This window comes from Ictidomys tridecemlineatus, chromosome 3, assembly GCF_052094955.1.
Source record: "Ictidomys tridecemlineatus isolate mIctTri1 chromosome 3, mIctTri1.hap1, whole genome shotgun sequence".
Classification (NCBI taxonomy): Eukaryota; Metazoa; Chordata; class Mammalia; order Rodentia; family Sciuridae; genus Ictidomys; species Ictidomys tridecemlineatus.
The window spans coordinates 43588931-43606638 of NC_135479.1; the positions used below are offsets into that span (position 1 = coordinate 43588931).

The window sequence follows — 17708 nt, forward strand, 5'->3', positions numbered from 1 at the left end:
ATTTAGAGATAGAGTCTTATTGAGTTGCTTAGCACCTCGCTAAGTTACTGAGGCTGGCTTTGAACTTGTGATTCTCCTGCCTCAGGCTCCAGAGCCTCTGGGATTACAGGCAGGAGACCTGCAGAACAGAGGGCTTTTAAAGAGGTGACTCAAAGGCTACATTCCACATGTTCTCTGTTAATTTGGACTCAAAGGCTACATTCCACATGTTCTCTGTTAATTTGGAAGATAGTTATTTCTGCGATCTTCTGGTAGCATCCCAAAGTCTGGATTATTTCATTCCTATGGTGAGGGTGTACTCAGGGATAGATAACTCTGCCTAGAATGGGGAAGAAAGGTAATCCTATTTCCCCTAAAATTAAGGAGGGGAGAGATTAGATAGGAGCAGGGAGAGAGGAAGAGAAAGATATGTCCACTTTAAAAATAAATTGACGTGGCAGAACAGCAAGGGTTATATTCAAAGCATAAAGTGGACCACTGTCACATTTCCCCACTATCAATTTCTACATTCCATTTCTATGGAAAAAGGGATGACAACATCTCCAAACTGCTTCCTGCTGAAAAGGGGCAAAGTTGGGGGCAGTAATTTAAAAAAATTTGAGACAGGTTCTCACTTAATTGCCCAGGCTAGCCTTGAACTTGTCATCCTCCTGCCTTAGTATCCCGAATTGTGGGATTACAGGTGTGTACCATCAAGCCCAGATATTTTTTTTGGTTTTTGCTTTTGGGACTGATCCCAGGCTAGACAAGTGCTCCATTGCTTGGTCTGGTCTCCAACTTGCCATCATCTGCCCTAGCCTCCCAAGTAATTCAGATTACATGTGTGTGTAAGGTAGAAAATTTTAAGGTAAGTACACTAAACTCAATCCTACCCTGCTCCACATGTCATACCTTGTGATTCAGAATATCATTCATGCGTCTGGTTGCCTCTGTTGTATGAGACTCAGGGAAGCATTTCTTAGGGACAACGCCATATTTTTCTAAAAGTAAACAAATTTTAGTGTTCAATAAGGTAAAAGTACACTCTAGTGTTAGACATTCTGTCAAAACTCTATTGCTTTTAAAAACAGGCTATATTTTGCTGTTCTAATCTAGAAAATCTAGTGCTTATTATTAATCATATTTTCCACATACATATTCATCTACCTGTTTTAGAATTAATTCTTTTTGCCTATCATACTTTGCAAAGTGCCCAGCTCAAAGAGATTTCTCCATTTGACACTGTCAAACAGTTGCAGCTTAATGTGTGTTGTTTTTTTTTATTATGTCAATGGACAAAATATTTTTAATGCAAAGTTAGTTCTATTTAACATTTCCTTTTTCTTCCTGACCCACCATTCCCATCTCCTTATCACTCATTTAAGAAAGGCACTTTATAGATGAGAACATGAAATAAAGATTCTTATACTAACTACATACTCTTCTTGAAGACGAATTCTTCTTTGTATATAACCACCAAAGAAACAGTCTATTCCTAACTACACTAAAACTCAGCTCAACTCAGCTCAATCAGGCTGAGTTTTAGTTTAGTTTCATTATAGAAAGGCTCTTACCAACAATATTGACAAGCATATCCCATTGCCCACCATCATTTGTAGGATTCATAAGCAAATACTGCACTAGCCTCCCATCCTCAGGCTCTTTTTTCTGGGCTGTGTCCACAAAAGCATTCAAGAAGAAATAACAACGTTCAACCTAGAGTAAGGAAAGATAAATAAAATTTTAAAAAGAGACAAGCAATAACTTTATTGGCATTATCAACACAATAAGAATCATGGAACTATCACAGATCCAACCTAATAGGTATTTTAAAACTAAAGTTGGGCTACAGAGGAAAAAGGAAGAAAATGATTGGGGCAGGGTAGGGGGTAGTGTCTGTTGACAACTGAAGGGAGATCAGTAGAGTAGAGGAAAGGGGTCCAGGGAGGGAGATGGGGACAGAAAGGGAAATACTGGGGGAATGATATTTGTCAAATTCTATTGTTATATTGTGTATATATGAATAGGTAACAACAAAGTCCTCATTATGTACAATTATAATGCACAAATAGAAAAATAAGGGGGAAAAAACCCCACTAAACTTGGTAATTAAATATCAGCATCTAGTTACATAAGAATATATGAAGTCTCTTCTTATACTTGTATAATTATTCCAACATATCGTGTGTTTGTGCATACATTCTCATATTAAAATAAAACCTGAAATTTAGAGTCTTCAATCAAAACAGATTTGATGCACACATATAATACACAATTTAAAGACTTTTAAATGGAAAAAGTAAGTACTGTTTTTCAGTACTACCCAAAGAAGGAGAATGAGGTCCTAAGAAGACCAAGTAACTTAAAAGAAGTCAAAAAGAGAAATGATTGAAAACACAATTTTAAATCTTAAAGAAATAGGAAGTAGTAAGATAAGCCAGTGAATTTATCATTTCATGTCAATAAGAAGGCATCTACCAACCAAAGCAGTTCTGGGGGATGGGGTATAGCTCAGTAGTAGAGCTCTTGTCTAGCATGTGTGAGGTCCTGGATTTGATATACAGCACCATCCATAGCTACACACACACACACACACACACACACACACACACACACATACACATACACACTTCTCCCTTCAATAAGAGTCAACTTTTATTACTTTGGAAATCAGAATAAATGGTGTTTCATCTATAATTAAAGGGTAGACTATAATTGGAAAAGGAAGAAATGAAGAGGAAGTCCCTACCTAGGTTGATAACAAAACAAAAAGAATCTTCCAAGATCAGTCCCATACCTTGTCCCAGAAAAATAGGTAAGATTGACTAAACTCAAATTCTTCAATATTAAATTTTTTCATGAATGGAAGTCTCATAACATTCAGACAAGAAAAGATCCAGCATCGCCCTGAAACAAGAAAGCAAAACTAGAAATTATGATGAGTGCTCATAGATAATATTGCTTCAAATATATCTCCCAATACTGCACTGCACCCATGACAAGATTTGGACAATTAAGACTAAATCACAAAGAGCAGAAACATTAAAAACAAAAAGACAGGTAGCAATTACTGTATGTCAAAGTGTGTAAAGGTTTAATATCTTTAAAAAATACATAGGTATTATGTTCTACAACTAAAAAAAAATTGGAAAAAAAAAACCTATTACAAATCACCTAAAAGAAACACCACTAGAGCCAAGCACAGTGGCACATGCCTGTAATCCCAGTGACATGGGAGGCTGAAGCAGGAGAACAGCAAGCTTGAGGTCAGCCTCAGAAATGTAGCGAAACCTTAAACAACTTAGTGAAACCTGTCTCAAAAGAAGAAACAAAAAGGGATGAGGATGTAGATCAGTGGTAGAGCACCCCTGGGTTCAATCCCCAGTACCACACACACACACAAAAAAAAACCCCAAACCTGATTCAATCAAATGGTCTATTTAAGCATCCCAAACTGGCATGGAATGAGAGTAATATCTTCATCTGATTGTACTCTACTTAAAGATAAATTAATAGTGTGCACATCCTGAAAGTCTTTGAATCCTTGAATATAGGGTAATTCTCTTTGTGTGTGTGTGTGTGTGTGTGTGTGAGAGAGAGAGAGAGAGAGAGAGAGAGAGATAGATAGATAGATAGATAGATAGATAGATAGATAGATACTGGGCATTGAACCTAGATGTACTCTGCCACTAAGCTATAATCTTAGAACTTTCGATTCTCCTTTCTTAGCCTCCTAAGTTTCTGAGATTACAAGTGTGTACCACTATACCCAGCTAACACTCTTTTCTAAAGGAAAATTTGGAGGGAAAAAAAACTTTGACTTCTATTTGGTTGTAACTTTTTACAGATATGAAACCATATTCACATTATATGGGTAAGTAAGAAAGGTAGGTTATCTAAAAATGTGTGAGGTATCAACTCATACTAAAAATACACATAGGATAAAGATCTGATAAATTTACAGAGAAAAAAAAAAGAAAAAAAATTCCTGTTGGTATTTTGCAAATTTTCTATGTTGAACAAGAATAATTTTGTAAGAAAAATTTTAAATCATATTTTCAAAAGTCATAAATGTCTTATATATCCATACATATATACACGTTTCCAGTAGAAAGAATCTAGATGAACTATTAAATGTGAAAACTAAGTACATAGTTCATGTGCTATTTGTAAGTAAAAGAGTCACAATGTATAAAACCTGACCTGTTGACTTGTTCCAGATTAATATTTTCAGGCTTTCTGCTAAACTATGTAAAATTACTGTGACACTTAACTGGATCATTTGTAGCCTGACAGCACACATTACCCTAAGACACTTTCTACCACAGCAAAACATTAATTAATGTAAGGTCATGATTTTTTTTGCCTTAAAATTAAAAAGTCAATGTTACTGAGGTATAATTTACATACAATAAAATACACCCGTATTAGTTAAATGTGCATTTTATGAGTTTTGACTGACTCTAGATAAGCAGTAACGTGCTTTACATCAATATAGATAGAAAAAGTGTTTTCTGGATGGAGAAAAGAATTTTCTCCATTTGTTGTGAGAATGTTCTTATGTAGATCCCTTGATAACCAATATTTCACTGGAGCTGTTATTTCTGAGTGGTGCTGGGATCGTAAAACAAGATTTTTTTTTTAACAAGCAAGGCAGGAGAACTGAATTTTCTTCTGTATTAGGAACTCACCTATTGGTGAGAACTGACCCTATTAGCACATTAACTATGAGGAATTTATTTAAAAATCTATTTCTATGTGTTTTCTATTTCATGTATTTATATACACTTTTATGGCAATTGTGGGCATGAACATTTTTGCATGGTCTGTTTTGTGACCAAGGCACATAGGCATCTGCAAGACATGGAGCTGCATGCAATCAGGTAATATCAAAATAGAGTGTGACCTGCGCTCAAACAGATGACCCAGAATGTGTCACTTTAGTGCTGAAACTAAATATACTAAGAAGTCACAAATCACCAAAACAAATCTCACAGGTAATTGTTAGGCCTCCTTTTACCTGTGTCTAATCTCTAGGGACTTTCATGTTCTTTCAATGCAAACTTCTCTCCTGCTAAGACCATTAGTAAGACACCAAATTGGGACACTGTCAAAAAAAAAAAGTCAAGTACGCAAGAAGTTCAAAGCCTTACCGGAGCTCTTCTGGTTGGTGACCGGCTTGCCTTCCTGAGGCACAACGTGCTGGAACACATGCTGAGCACCCTGTACAGTGGCCCTCTTCAGACAGATGTCCAGCAGGTCGTGGGTGGTCCCGACATTTTGGGCGAGTACGAACTGAGGGTCAGAATTCAGTTTCTGAATCAGAGCAGCTACCTTCTCCGAATTCAGTCCTGTTGGGAGACCAAACGGGATTTTTAGCACCAAAGGGGCTGATCCGAGGCTCCCACGTCCCGGGTCTAACTTTGTAAGCGCATCCTGAGGTGGTGACCACTGCAGCCTGGAAGCCCTTTATCCAATGCTCCTCCAAAATGCTGTCTCTCTCCGGGCCGCTCCGGGCCGCCCGGAAAGCTCCATCCCCTGCATCGCCCCGGGTCCCAGCCCTCTGGCCCTCTGCGCCGCCGGGCCTCACGGGTCCAGCGGAACCCCCAGGGAGGACTCCGCCAGGCACTCGGCGGAGAAGAGCTGCGCCTCACCCGCGTTGTTCATGGTGCCCACGCTGCCCAGCAGGGTAACGTTAGTTTTCGGGGGGGGGGGTCTTCAGGTGAGCACTGGGATTGCACCACGGCCAGCTGCCTAGGTGGCCCAACCTGGCTCTTGTACCCGGAGCGCCGGAAAAAGGAAACCCGCTCGGTGGCGGCTGAGGCCCAGAGAAACGGGGTCCGCGGAGGGACAAAACTCCCCCCTCGCGTTGCTGAGTCAGCGCCTTCGGGGGCTGGCCCCGCCCGGGGGAGGGCCGACGGGGCCGCCTCGCTGACGCGTGCGGTGCGGCTGGCGCCCCCACTCGGGCGGGTCCAGAGGCTACTGCGGCCCCTGCTTGCAGCCGCGCAGTCGCCGGCGCTGCCCACCGTCAGGCCTGGCGGCGCCAGCACAAACGGCCATCTGAGGTCCCCCCTTCCTGGCCACAGGGGCTCCCTCCCGGGATCGGTCGCATTCGGAGGGGGGAGGCTGAGGGCTTCCACCCTGCGCCCACACCCTGAATATTCTACCACCGAGGAATGACCTCATTAAGCCTTTGGAGAAGCCAGAACGGGCGCTGGAGGCGGTGGGAAGGAACCGAGGGGCCCACAATTAGGCTGGGGCTTAGGATGGGTTGGCACGGCTCGAGAAATCCAGCCAAAGACTTTTCCTTAAGCATCCTTTGCAGACCAGTCACTGCATTTTCAATGACAACTTGTTGCTTGGATTCTAGTTAGAACCAAGTTCTTGTGTTTGAAGGGAAGTTGGAACCCATCCCTTTCCCACCCACTCAGAAGCTACTATCACGGGTTCTACAAATATACATCTGCTCATTTCAAGAAAACTACACATTCTGGGCTCCCACTTAACCCAGCATGTACTAAAGAGAATGACAAGGGTTCAGTCATCAATACTGTTTTGCTAGCCTCTCTACAAAACCTGTAAATGATGTCCCCACCGCCAGGCTTTCAAGATAATTCAGCAGCTTTCCAAGATTTTGGGGACCCACAGGAGATAAAACAAGTACATATATATTTGCCTTTACACGGAAACTCTGCCATACAAAACAATAAGAATTTTCTGTGGAATCATAATCTTGGTTGTAGATTGAAAATCATCAATAGTTTTAAGGAATTCTGATATCTGGAAAAAAATCCGTATTCAGGCACCAATCAGTCATTTGAGAAATCACAGTCTTTGTGTCCCTAGAGGGACAGAGCTGAAGTTTGGCGATATTACATAGTAACTGTATCCAAGGGGGCCCATTAACGTCTCATTCTTGAGACTCTTCCAGTATCTGAAGAAAAGAAACACACTAAAAATTGTGCTGAAAGAAACCACCACTTCTTTTACAAAATGATGTTCAAGCTTCCTGCCTAATTAAAATCACAAAATTATACTCAGTATCTATCATATATCAGGAACTGGGCAAGTTCGCTGATGATATGAACATAAACGCAAAAACATAATTTTGCTCTTAAGAAACTCGATAATGTTGTGTGAAAAAGATGCAAAACAACTTTTAGAGAATCTATTAGAATACCAATGGTATGGTTGGAGAAATGGTGAGCTGTTAGAGTCAGGGTGCCTGAATGAAGAGGTGACAAGGCTAAGGGGTGTAGATCAGTGATAAACTGCACGTGTAACATGCATGAAGTCCTGGGTTCCATCCCTAGTGGATAGGATTTTACAAGGCAAAGACTGGAGAAGGGAATTCTAGACACCTACAAAGGTTCAGAAACATTAAAGCACATGGCAAAATCAGGTTCAAGCCACTGTGCATCATACTGATGTGGTTAAGAACAAGGAACATGTTGAGATCAGAGAGGCAAGATGTAGGACTGGAAAAGTAGGTTTGGGTCAGGATATGAAGGGTTTTATATGCCACACCTGAACATCTGGACTTTATCATATGTTTAATTAGAAGCCAAAATAGATTTTTAAACAAAGACCAATATGCTTAGATCTGTGTCAAGAAAAATCTTCGGGAATGAGGAGGGTGATTTGAATGGGAGAGATTCTAGAAATGGGGAAACTTGTTAGAAGGCTATTCCATATTGCACTTGGGAGATTAACAAAAGCCTTAGACAGCAGAAAGGGAAGAGGTAGAGAGAATCTTGAAGTTTTCAGTTGAATGAGACTACAGAGGGAGTTTCATTAAACAAGAGATGGAATACAGAAAAATAGGCATATTTGAGAGTATGTAAATAGCAGATCTGAATTCAGTTTGAGCCAGGGCAAATTTGGAGTGTCTACAGGAAATCCAGGAAGAGAAGTCCAGCAGATACATGAAAAAATGTCTAGAGATTAGATAAATCACATTGGTTAGAGATGGAAACATGAAAGTCAACAAGGTTGCAGAGGAAAAGAGGGCAGAGCAAGAAAGAGATACGGACCAAGGATAGTACTCTGGGCTGCAGCTTACAATTAGTTTCACAGGATGTTCAGGGCACAAGAGCACCAGCTGAGTGTGATGAGCAGGAGTGGAAATCCAGTCCAAGCCTGGCTCTGCTTGCTGTGCCCAATCAGGGCTTAGCATGAGCTCTGGAAACAGTAACATTTAAGCATAGCTGAAGAAAAAGAAAGAGTAGTCACAAAACTGGAGTAGAGCAAGGGGTATTTTCCTGGAATCCTAGAAAGGCAAAGAGAAGATGGTGAATGAGACTGAGCTGTGGAAAAGTCAAGATTGAATATGGCAGCTGCATTGGAGACAATTCTAGAGAGGGCAACAACAATGGAAAGGTGGGATGCAGTAAGTTGAGAGGGTAATAAATATTAGGGAAGCTCTTTTGGGAGAAAGGAAAATTTTATGTCTATTGATGTGAGGAAGGAATCAGTCCAGATAAGAAATTAAATGCATGTCAGAGAGGGTACAATTACTAACAGAGTTCAGGAAAAGAGGAGGAGATGGAATCATGGGGGAAGGTGGGAGGGACCAGTTTTACAACTACTGCCACCCTTTTCATGCCGGTGATTATATTTCCCCACCCCATGCCCAGAGATGGATATCATCATCTCTTTGCCAGATCTCCCGCTCTGCTCGTGTTGCCAGGGTGGCACCCTTTCTAACCAGCTTTCTACCTGGCAACTCACACCCACACACTCCATGTAGGCATGGAGAGAAGGTACAGAATAAAACTGGTTTTCCAGTGGGTCCACCCCAAAGATGGACCCAGGAAGACATTTCACCAAGGATAGACTTTTTGGGACACATCCCTGTAATTCAAGCTGGAAGAAATATTGTAGGGCCCAGTGACACCTCACGGGGTGAAGCAACTAGGAACAGAATTCTAGTATCAAACCTACAACAATAGGGGAAAAAATCTTTAAAATCCTGCAAAGCAGCCTTGTGTGGTGTCACATGCCTATAATCCCAGCAGCTAGGAGGCTGAGGCAGGAGGTTCGTAAATTCAAAGCCAGCCTCAGCAAAAGTGAGGTGCTAAGCAACTCAGCGAGACACTGTCTCTAAATAAAATACAAAATAGGGCTGAGTATGTGGCTCAGAGGTCAAGTGCCCCTGAGTTTAATCCCTGGTACAAAAAAAAAAAAAAATCCTACAAAGCAGTACCATCTGCTATTGCACGTAGGTCTTCTGCCTATTACTTCTATGGGGTTCCACCCAGTTAAAGTAAACAGCACTGGTCTTAAGGCAGATTTTTTCATCCTGTGGTCCCTCCTTTGCTGTCCACTCATCTTTGACATGTGTTGGTCCACTATTTCTACTTTGGGAGAAAACATCAGTTTCTTAAGTTGAATGGAAGTTTGGGCTAGAATTCGAACATTTTGCAATTCCATGGAACTCAACTAACTTCTAAGTATTATCTCAACTAATTTTGAGATATACATTGGTCAGAAAGTCTCCTGATATTTCACCAGAGCTGATAGTAAACTTGTGGACTGAATTCAGCTTCTAGATCTTTTGTTTGACCTGCATGGTGATTTAAATTTTTTGAACCAACATTTAGTATCAAGGAGTTTTGTATGTAAGTCTGGGTCACTGGCTTCTCTTAAAAATATTGTCTTTTTCCTGTGTTAGTCATTTCTCCATCAAAAGTGAAAAAAAACACATCAAAGGGAGTCCACATGATTTTCTTTATATCTAGCTTGCTTCATTCATTTACATTTATTAATCTGTGGATATTTGAGTTCTTCAACCTCTGATGCAGTGTGACTTAGGTGGGGTTTGGGAGAATTACTTCTCCCCTTCCACCCTCATCTGCTCCCTCACCCTCATCCCTGGAGTGAGTGAAGACACCCAAACTGACCTGGTAAGGCTTTGAAATACAGGATCCTGGGCTCAAAGAACTTTTATCCCTTCGCTACAATTTTTCTCCAGAATGGTGTCAGAATACAGGTGAACTAGAGCTTTAGAACTTCTACCTTCCCTGCTGCTCCTAAACTCCAGCCTTAACCCAACCCTTATTTCCCTCCTTCATGGGCCAAAGAGGTTGCTTCAGATTCAGATTTTAAATATTTCAACATATTTGATATTAGTTGTAAATTATCTAGGTGTTTGTTGTTTTGGCTTTGTTGAAACATTCTCCACTGTTCTTGAATGATGTTGTTATCCCTGCCATATTATTTCTACCTCTGGATATGACATTTCTGTGGGTCACTGTTTTTCTAGATGCTGGCAATTCAGCAGAGCACTCTGGGGAGAGGAAATAGCATATATACGGTCAGAGACATAAATGGGCTTGGGTGTGATTTGAGAACAATGAGAAAGTTTGATTCAGTTTTGTGAGTACAGTCATCCATTGGTAACTGCAAGGGATTTGTTCCAGGACCCCCTGAGGATGCTCAATTCCCTTATACAAAATGGCATAGAGCCATATGTGGTGGCTGTAATCCCAACTGCTTGGGAGACTTAGACAGGGGGATCACATGTTTGAAGCTAGCCTGGGCAATTTAGCAAGACCCCCATCTCCAGATTACTTGAGATATCTAACAATGTAAATGTCACGTAAATAGTCATACTGTATTGTTTAGGGAATAATGACAAGGGGAAACATCTGTATATGTTCAGTACAGATGCATTTTTTTAAATATTTTCATTCAGTAGTTGGTTCAACCTGTAGATGTGGTGTCGGTGGGTATGGAACCCATGTATACAGAGAGCCAATTGTATTTAAATTATGTAAATTTAAAATAGTTCATTATAAACCACTCATAACACCTTACTATAGCTATACAATTTGAAGCAATGTGAAACCCTCACAACATTTAACATTTGTCAGGAATTGAATATTTTCAGAATTGGTGGTGGTGGTGAAGTGAACTAGAAACTATTTATGCTATTGCCACATGGAGGAGCCATTTTAACTAGAAAAATAGTATTTTCCTCTTGACAAATTTATTCTTATTACTTTGGGAAAATAGTCCTGAATCATGGAAGGGTTGGTTTTTTTGTGTTTGATGATGATGATGATGGTGATGATGATGATGATGGTGATTTTGGTGCCAGGTTGAACCCAGGGGCACTCACCACTAAGCTACATCCCTAGACTTTAAAAAAAAAATTTTGAGACAGGGTCTTGTTAAGTGCCTTGCTAGCCTTGAACTTGCCATCCTCTTGCCTTGACTCCCTAGTTGCTATGATTACAAGCTTATGCCACTGGGTCTAGCTGCATTGTGGAAGTCTAAAATTTTATGTGAAGATTTTAAGACTGTATCCTTTTCATAAATGCCAAATGCTCTAGAACCTGGTATGACAGGAGTATAGAGTAAATAGTGGAGGAGAGAAGGTATAAGAGAGGTGAGAAAAGAGGCTGAGGGCTGGGGATGTGGCTCAAGCGGTAACACGCTCGCCTGGCATGCACGGGGGCGCTGGGTTCGATCCTCAGCACCACATAAAATAAAATAAAGATGTTGTGTCCACTGAAAACTGAAAAATAAATATAAAGAAAAGAGGCTAAAAAGATGTTATAGTCAGATCTTGAAGCACTTTGAAGGGTACATATTCTTTATTCTTGGGGATATTACCATATACACAAAATCCCCCAAAGAGAAAAATGGGAGAGAACCAGCTTCAAATAATACTGTCACCAGACCAGGTCTGTTTTTGCCCTGTATACAGTATCCCCATCATTGAAACAATACATTTATTCATATGACCCCATGCGGAGACAATGAAGCAATTCTCAAATCCACCTCCCTCAGGGTATCTATTGGGGCTACTGGAGGCTGAGGTGAGGGGAAAGGTAATTGGAAGTCAGGAAGTAATTTGTGGTCTGTGAATGGGCAGTTGAACTTCTTCAGTTGTTACCATCATAACCCACATGTCAGAGATGTGATCTACAAGTGTAAAAAGGGTGACTAAGAGCAAATGAGGTGGATGAAGTCTACAGGATTTATTTAGGTTTTCACTTAATTTCACTATTGCCCATAAAGGCAATAGGTTGGCATTATATTTCTCTGAAATTTCCCTCTCCCTACCCCCCATTCATTTATTCAACTGCTTATTGAACACCTACTGTTCAGCCGTGAACTGTCCTAGACACTGGAAATACAAAAATATGTAAGACTTTAGTTTCTGACCTCAAGGAATTTTCAGTTAGGAGGAAAATAAACGAAATTAATTTTTGGTTTTTGATGAATAAAAAAAAAGTTTCATAAAGAACTGGTGTGTCAGGCACTGTATTAGACACAGAAATACATAGGAAAATCAGACAAGTTCCCCAACTTCCTGGTGCTTACATTCTAGTGGGCAAGACAGAAAATAAACAAATACATGCAGATAATTTTAAATAGTGGTATAAAAAATTAAAACAGGATGATGTGATTGTGACTGGCCAGGGGTAAAAGTGGCATGAAAGTCTTCTCTGAGGTCTAATGCAGTGACACAGCTTGCAATCACGGTGACTCAGGAAGCTGAGGCAGGAGGATCACGAGTCTAAGGCCAGCCTGAGAAACTTAGTGAGACTGTGACTCAAAATAAAATGTAAACTGTATAATACAATAAACATAAACCAGTAACTTGGTCTGGGTTTTTTTTTTGGGGGGGGAGGGTGGCCAGGAGGTACTGCAGACTGAACCCAGGGGTGCTCTACCATTGAGCTACATCCTCAGCCCTTTTCATTTTTTAATTTTGAGACAGGGTCTTGCTAAGTTGCTGACGCTGGCCTTGAACTTGGGATCCTCCTGCCTCAGCCTCCTAAGTAGTTGAGATTACTGGTTGTTCCACCATGCCAGAGTAACATTGTTATTTGTTATCAAGCATTGTGTACTGTATGTAATTTGGGGTACTTTCATAAGGCTTGCAGAGCAGCAGGTTTGTTTATTCTAGCCTCACCTCAAACATATGGTGTAAGGTGTTGTGCCATGAATCAGGGCACAGGTCACTAGGCCATAGGAAATTTTCAACTCCATTATAACCTTACAGGACACTGCCTTATACATGGTCCATCAATGACTGAAACATATTTTTGCAATGCATGACTATTTTGTAAAGCTGAAGTAACCCAGCCACTCTATTCTTGGGTATATATTCCAGAGCTACTCTGTTCAATATGGTGACCACTAGCTGCTCGGAATGTTTACATTTAAATTCATAAAATTAAAAATTTATATGTGCTGGGTGTAGTGGTGCATACCTATAATCCCAGTGACTCTTGAGGCTGAGGCAGGGAGATCACAGGTTTGAGGCCAGCCTCAGTATCTTAGTGAGATCCTCATCAACTTAACAAAACCCTGTCTCAAAATAAAAAATAAAAAGGATTAGGGATGTAGCTCAGTGATAAATCACCTCTGGATTCATCCCCAATGCCAAAATAGTAATAATAATAATAATGATAAATAAAAATAAAAATTTAGGTTGGGGGTATAGCTCAGTGGTAGGGTATTATGCCTAGCATGTGCAAGGCTCTGGGTTCAACCCTAATACCAAAATAAATAAGAATTTAAAAAAATAATGGGCTGGATTGTGGCTCAGAGGTAAAGACCTCACCTAGCATGCGTGAGGCACTGGTTTGATCCTCAGCACCATATAAAAATAAAATAAAGGTACTGTGTTCTCCTATAACTAAAACATAAATATTTTTAAAATAAATAAATAAATAAAAAAATTTCAGTTGGAGTAGTCACATTCCAGGTGCTCAATATCCACATATGGCTACTACATTGAACAGCATAGATATGGAATATTTTCATCATCACAGTAAATTCTATTTGATGGTGCTTCCCTAGAAAAATTCTTACTTACATATATTTGGCATTATGGTCAATACTATTTTAGCATTGCTGGTGATTGCATGGAACTTTTAAAAAGTATTTCATCAGTAGGCATTTACATGAATTATGATACAGTCATATATTGGAATACTACAAAAAAATTGAAAATCTACATGGTAAGTACAGAAACAATGTTTCTAGTGCAAAAAGAAAATAGCAAAACAAATAGAATGCTACTATTTTTCAGAATTCAAAAACAAGCAGACTTGAATTGTGTATTGCTTAGAGTTATGAACAAAAATGGTAAAAATAATTTAAAAAATAAGTAAAACAAGGAATCTCCAGCATTGAAACAAAACAAAAACAAAAAACAAACAGGAAAGCACGGTGGCACACACCTATAATTCCAGGGAGTCTGGAGGCTGAGGCAGGAGGATTTCAAGTTTCAAGGCCAGTTTCAGCATCTTAGGGATAGCCTGTCTCAAAATAAAAAATGGAAAGGTCTAGGGAAGCAGCTCAAGGGTACAGTGCCCCAGGGTTCAATCCCTAGTACCAGGGGGTGAAGAATAAAAAACAAAAGAATGTTAAACACAAAAGTCAACATAGTTAGTATTTACCTTTGGAGAGCAGACATTATGAATTTCAAAGGTATTTGAAGTTTTTTATTTCATAAGCTGGTGTTGGGGGCATGGGTGTTCGTTCTATTCATTATACCTATATATTATCTATATTTTTGTGTATATTTACTATTTCTTCTTAAAAGATCAGTAGGACTGCATGTGTAAATGATGGACTAAAAAGAGAAAGGAATGTGAGGAGTCGTCTTAGGAGACAATAATATGAGCAGGCAAGAGTGAATGGTGATGTGGATCGAGAAGGCAGCAGTAAAGGAAAAAACTGGATAAATATGGGATCTATTTGGGACATAGATCACCCCAACCCTAACTGTTGTGCTGGGGTGGAGATTTGCATGGTGTGATGTGGAACATGGAGAATGGTTTTTCTAAGTCAGACTCGAAAGGTTCCTAGAAGATGACAGATCACCCAAGTTCTGCACAATTAAGAATTTGTCAAGTGATATAGTTGGGAAAAAGGAATCTTACTTAGAGATAATGGCTTATGCAAGAATCTTAACGTAGCAAGTCTCTGAAAACTGCAAACTTGAACATAGTACGGACTAAAGAGAGGGCAGAGGCCAAAAGTGGAGGACCAACCATGTCCCCTGAGAAGTTTAAATGTTATCTGAAAGATACAGGGAAACTTCCTCTATTTTTCTTTCCTTCTGCCAGGGAGAAAGGGGGCTCTTTTGAAATATAACAACGAGGCACTGATCCTCAACACTGTGGGGATCTGGTTAGAAGGATGTTCTGATTGGGCTTCTCTGGAAGCCCAATTGTACAAATCATCCTGATGAAACGATCACCCACAGTCACTAAGACCTGAATTTTGTTAGCATACAGAAAAGTTGAAGATAAAAGAAAAAGAAGGGCAGCCAGGTGGGGTGGCCCACACCTGTAATCACAGTGCCTTGGGTTGTTGAGGCAGGACGATCATAAATTCGAGACTAGCCTGGGCAACTTAGGAAGACCCTCTCTCAAAATAAAAAATAACAAGACTTAGGGGTAAAGCCTCCCCCTCCCCTGAGTCCAATCCCCAGTATTTCTAAAAATAAACAAATAGGACAAATGACAGACACTTAAAAGGAGAAATTGGACCTGAGAGAAAATAATAATTATATGCCATTGGAGAACATGGGTCGTGCTTTCCTCTTAGGAATGCTGTTAGGCTGGCTTTACTTAGCTGTAAAACCAGAGCTTTCTTTAATTCTTCTTTTGTTTGTGAACTGCACTTTTTACTATCTGAATCAAATACTTAAGTAAAACAATTATGGTATTCTTTTTGTCTTTTTCTTGAGCATAAAAATGTTTCAAAAATAAAGTTAGTACACAGAAGTTGGTGACTGCATCCCACCTTTTCCAGTGCATTCCTTTTGTTCTATTTTCTTATCCAGTTTCTATTTTTGATTCTCACTTTATTTTTCTTTCACTTAATTTTCTTTCTTCCTTATTCAAAGAATGATTCATTGGACAGAAGTAAAACAGAACATATTTATAGCCCAAATGAAAACTGAAAAAGAGATAACATGCATCTCACCCTGAAAGTGGATGAAAACATGGATCTCTCTTTTTTTAGGATTGAAATTTTTTTCGTTCCCTAAAAGCCCTCATTTAGAAAATCTGATTGCATCTAGGAGCGCATCTCAGAAGCAGAATGCTCACTAGCATAGGAGGCCCTGGATTTAATCCCCAGCACAATGAAAGGAAGAAACAGAGAGAGAAAGAGGGGTGGTGGTAGTGGAGAAGAAATCCTGATTTCTTACATTAAATGAGAAAGGCAGCACAGAGTTAGGAAAAGAGACCAGAGTTTGAAGTCCACTGGACCTGGCTTTAAGTCCTAACTCTACTATTTGTAGGTGGGTACAGTCATTTGATCTCTGACTCTCCGTTTCTTCTTCTAAAAGTGGAGTGGATAATAATATTAGCTATAATAGCTAAAGTATATTGAGTGCATATTATGAAAGACATAAACCCAGGTAATCTGAGTTCAGAGACTTAAACACTTAAGTTTTCTAAGCCTGAGGATCAAAAAATATAACATGATTGAAGGCACCTTGAAACTCGAATATTCTAGACATTCTGGTTTTAATAATGAGCCTACAGATTTATGAATTGCTGAATGCTTTTATTTGTCATTTTCTTATTTATCACAAAGCAACCATTTGTGGATGGTTTAGGTTTCTTGAGGCTTTTATTATAGTCTTTGACAAATGGAACATTCTCATGAGATTTTTGTTAGGTATGTATACTTCCAGCTGTTTTCACATTGGCCCATTTTAATTTGTATAATGAAGGTAGAAAATAATGATGGTCACTCATCAAGGACTCAATGTCAGAAGCATCAATTAGATGATTAATAGCACTAATGGAATTTAAAAAAGCTTTATCCTTACATTTAGAGTGATCAAAAGAGATCATGAATTGGTAGCAGAAATTTAACCTGTTAATAAATCATTAAATATTTTCTTCAAAGCAAACATGACCCACATCTCAAATTGGAGCAAAGTCCTTTAGACTGGTGATTTCCAAGTGAGCTGAGTGTGTTATTAAACACTTTTATGAAGTACCATAACTATAAAATCATTTCAGGAATTCAAGGCTATGATTCTTTAGCAGCAACAAAGTTTATATCATCTTTGGTGGAATTGTTTAATCATGCCCTTGAACTGCTTGTAAAATCTACAAAGAACAGCTGAAGTAAAAAATTATCTGTTTTGGACTGAGAATTTGTTTCAAAAGATACATATTGTTTGTACAATGACACTCAAGGAAGTAGTTAAATCTCCTAAGAATGATTTCATTATTCTAAATGTGTGTGTGTGTGTGTGTGTGTTGTTGTTGTTGCTGTTGTTTCAGCAGCACTGGGGACTCAACCCAGGGGCACTCTACCACTGAGCTACATCCAAAGTCCTTTTTCTAATTTTTATTTTGAGACTAAAGTTGCTGAGGCTGACCTTGAACTTGAGATCCTCCTGCCTCAGCCTCCTGAATTGCTAGGATTATAAGCATGCAACATTGCACCTGGCATGTAAATTTATTTTTTAATGTCAATCATATACTAGGAAGGCTCCCAGGATCTTACAGATTATCCTCTGCTCTGATACCAGAGTTTTGAGTCTATGAAAGATGATATGATTTCCTAGAGCTGAGCAGTTAATTTAGTGACTCAGCCAGGATGCGAAACAAGTTTTTCAAAGTAACCGTGTATATATCAGGCAGCTCCATGTATGTCTGGTTATATACGACTTTTCCAGGAGCAGTGTTGAATATACACAGCAGAGTAGTATGACAAATTACAGGAATCTG

At 39.5% G+C, this 17708-nt stretch overlaps 1 protein-coding gene across 2 annotated transcripts in view; it reads right to left on the reverse strand.

Moving 5' to 3' along the window:
- The window catches only part of Blmh (bleomycin hydrolase), a 46697-nt gene extending 40848 nt beyond the window's left edge, over positions 1-5849 (reverse strand). Inside the window, exons 1-5 of one of the 2 annotated variants that reach the window (XM_005327867.4) lie at positions 5634-5849; positions 5133-5330; positions 2777-2886; positions 1554-1695; positions 892-980 (exon numbers count right to left, since the gene is read on the reverse strand). In XM_005327867.4, coding sequence (XP_005327924.1) covers positions 892-980; positions 1554-1695; positions 2777-2886; positions 5133-5330; positions 5634-5646 — 552 coding nt within the window. In that variant the 5' untranslated portion in view covers positions 5647-5849. Of the gene's footprint in view, positions 1-891; positions 981-1553; positions 1696-2776; positions 2887-5132; positions 5331-5633 lie in introns of those variants that run through there. The other variant, XM_078042600.1, reaches the window with a different exon arrangement.
- Between the last annotated feature and the right edge of the window lie 11859 nt (positions 5850-17708).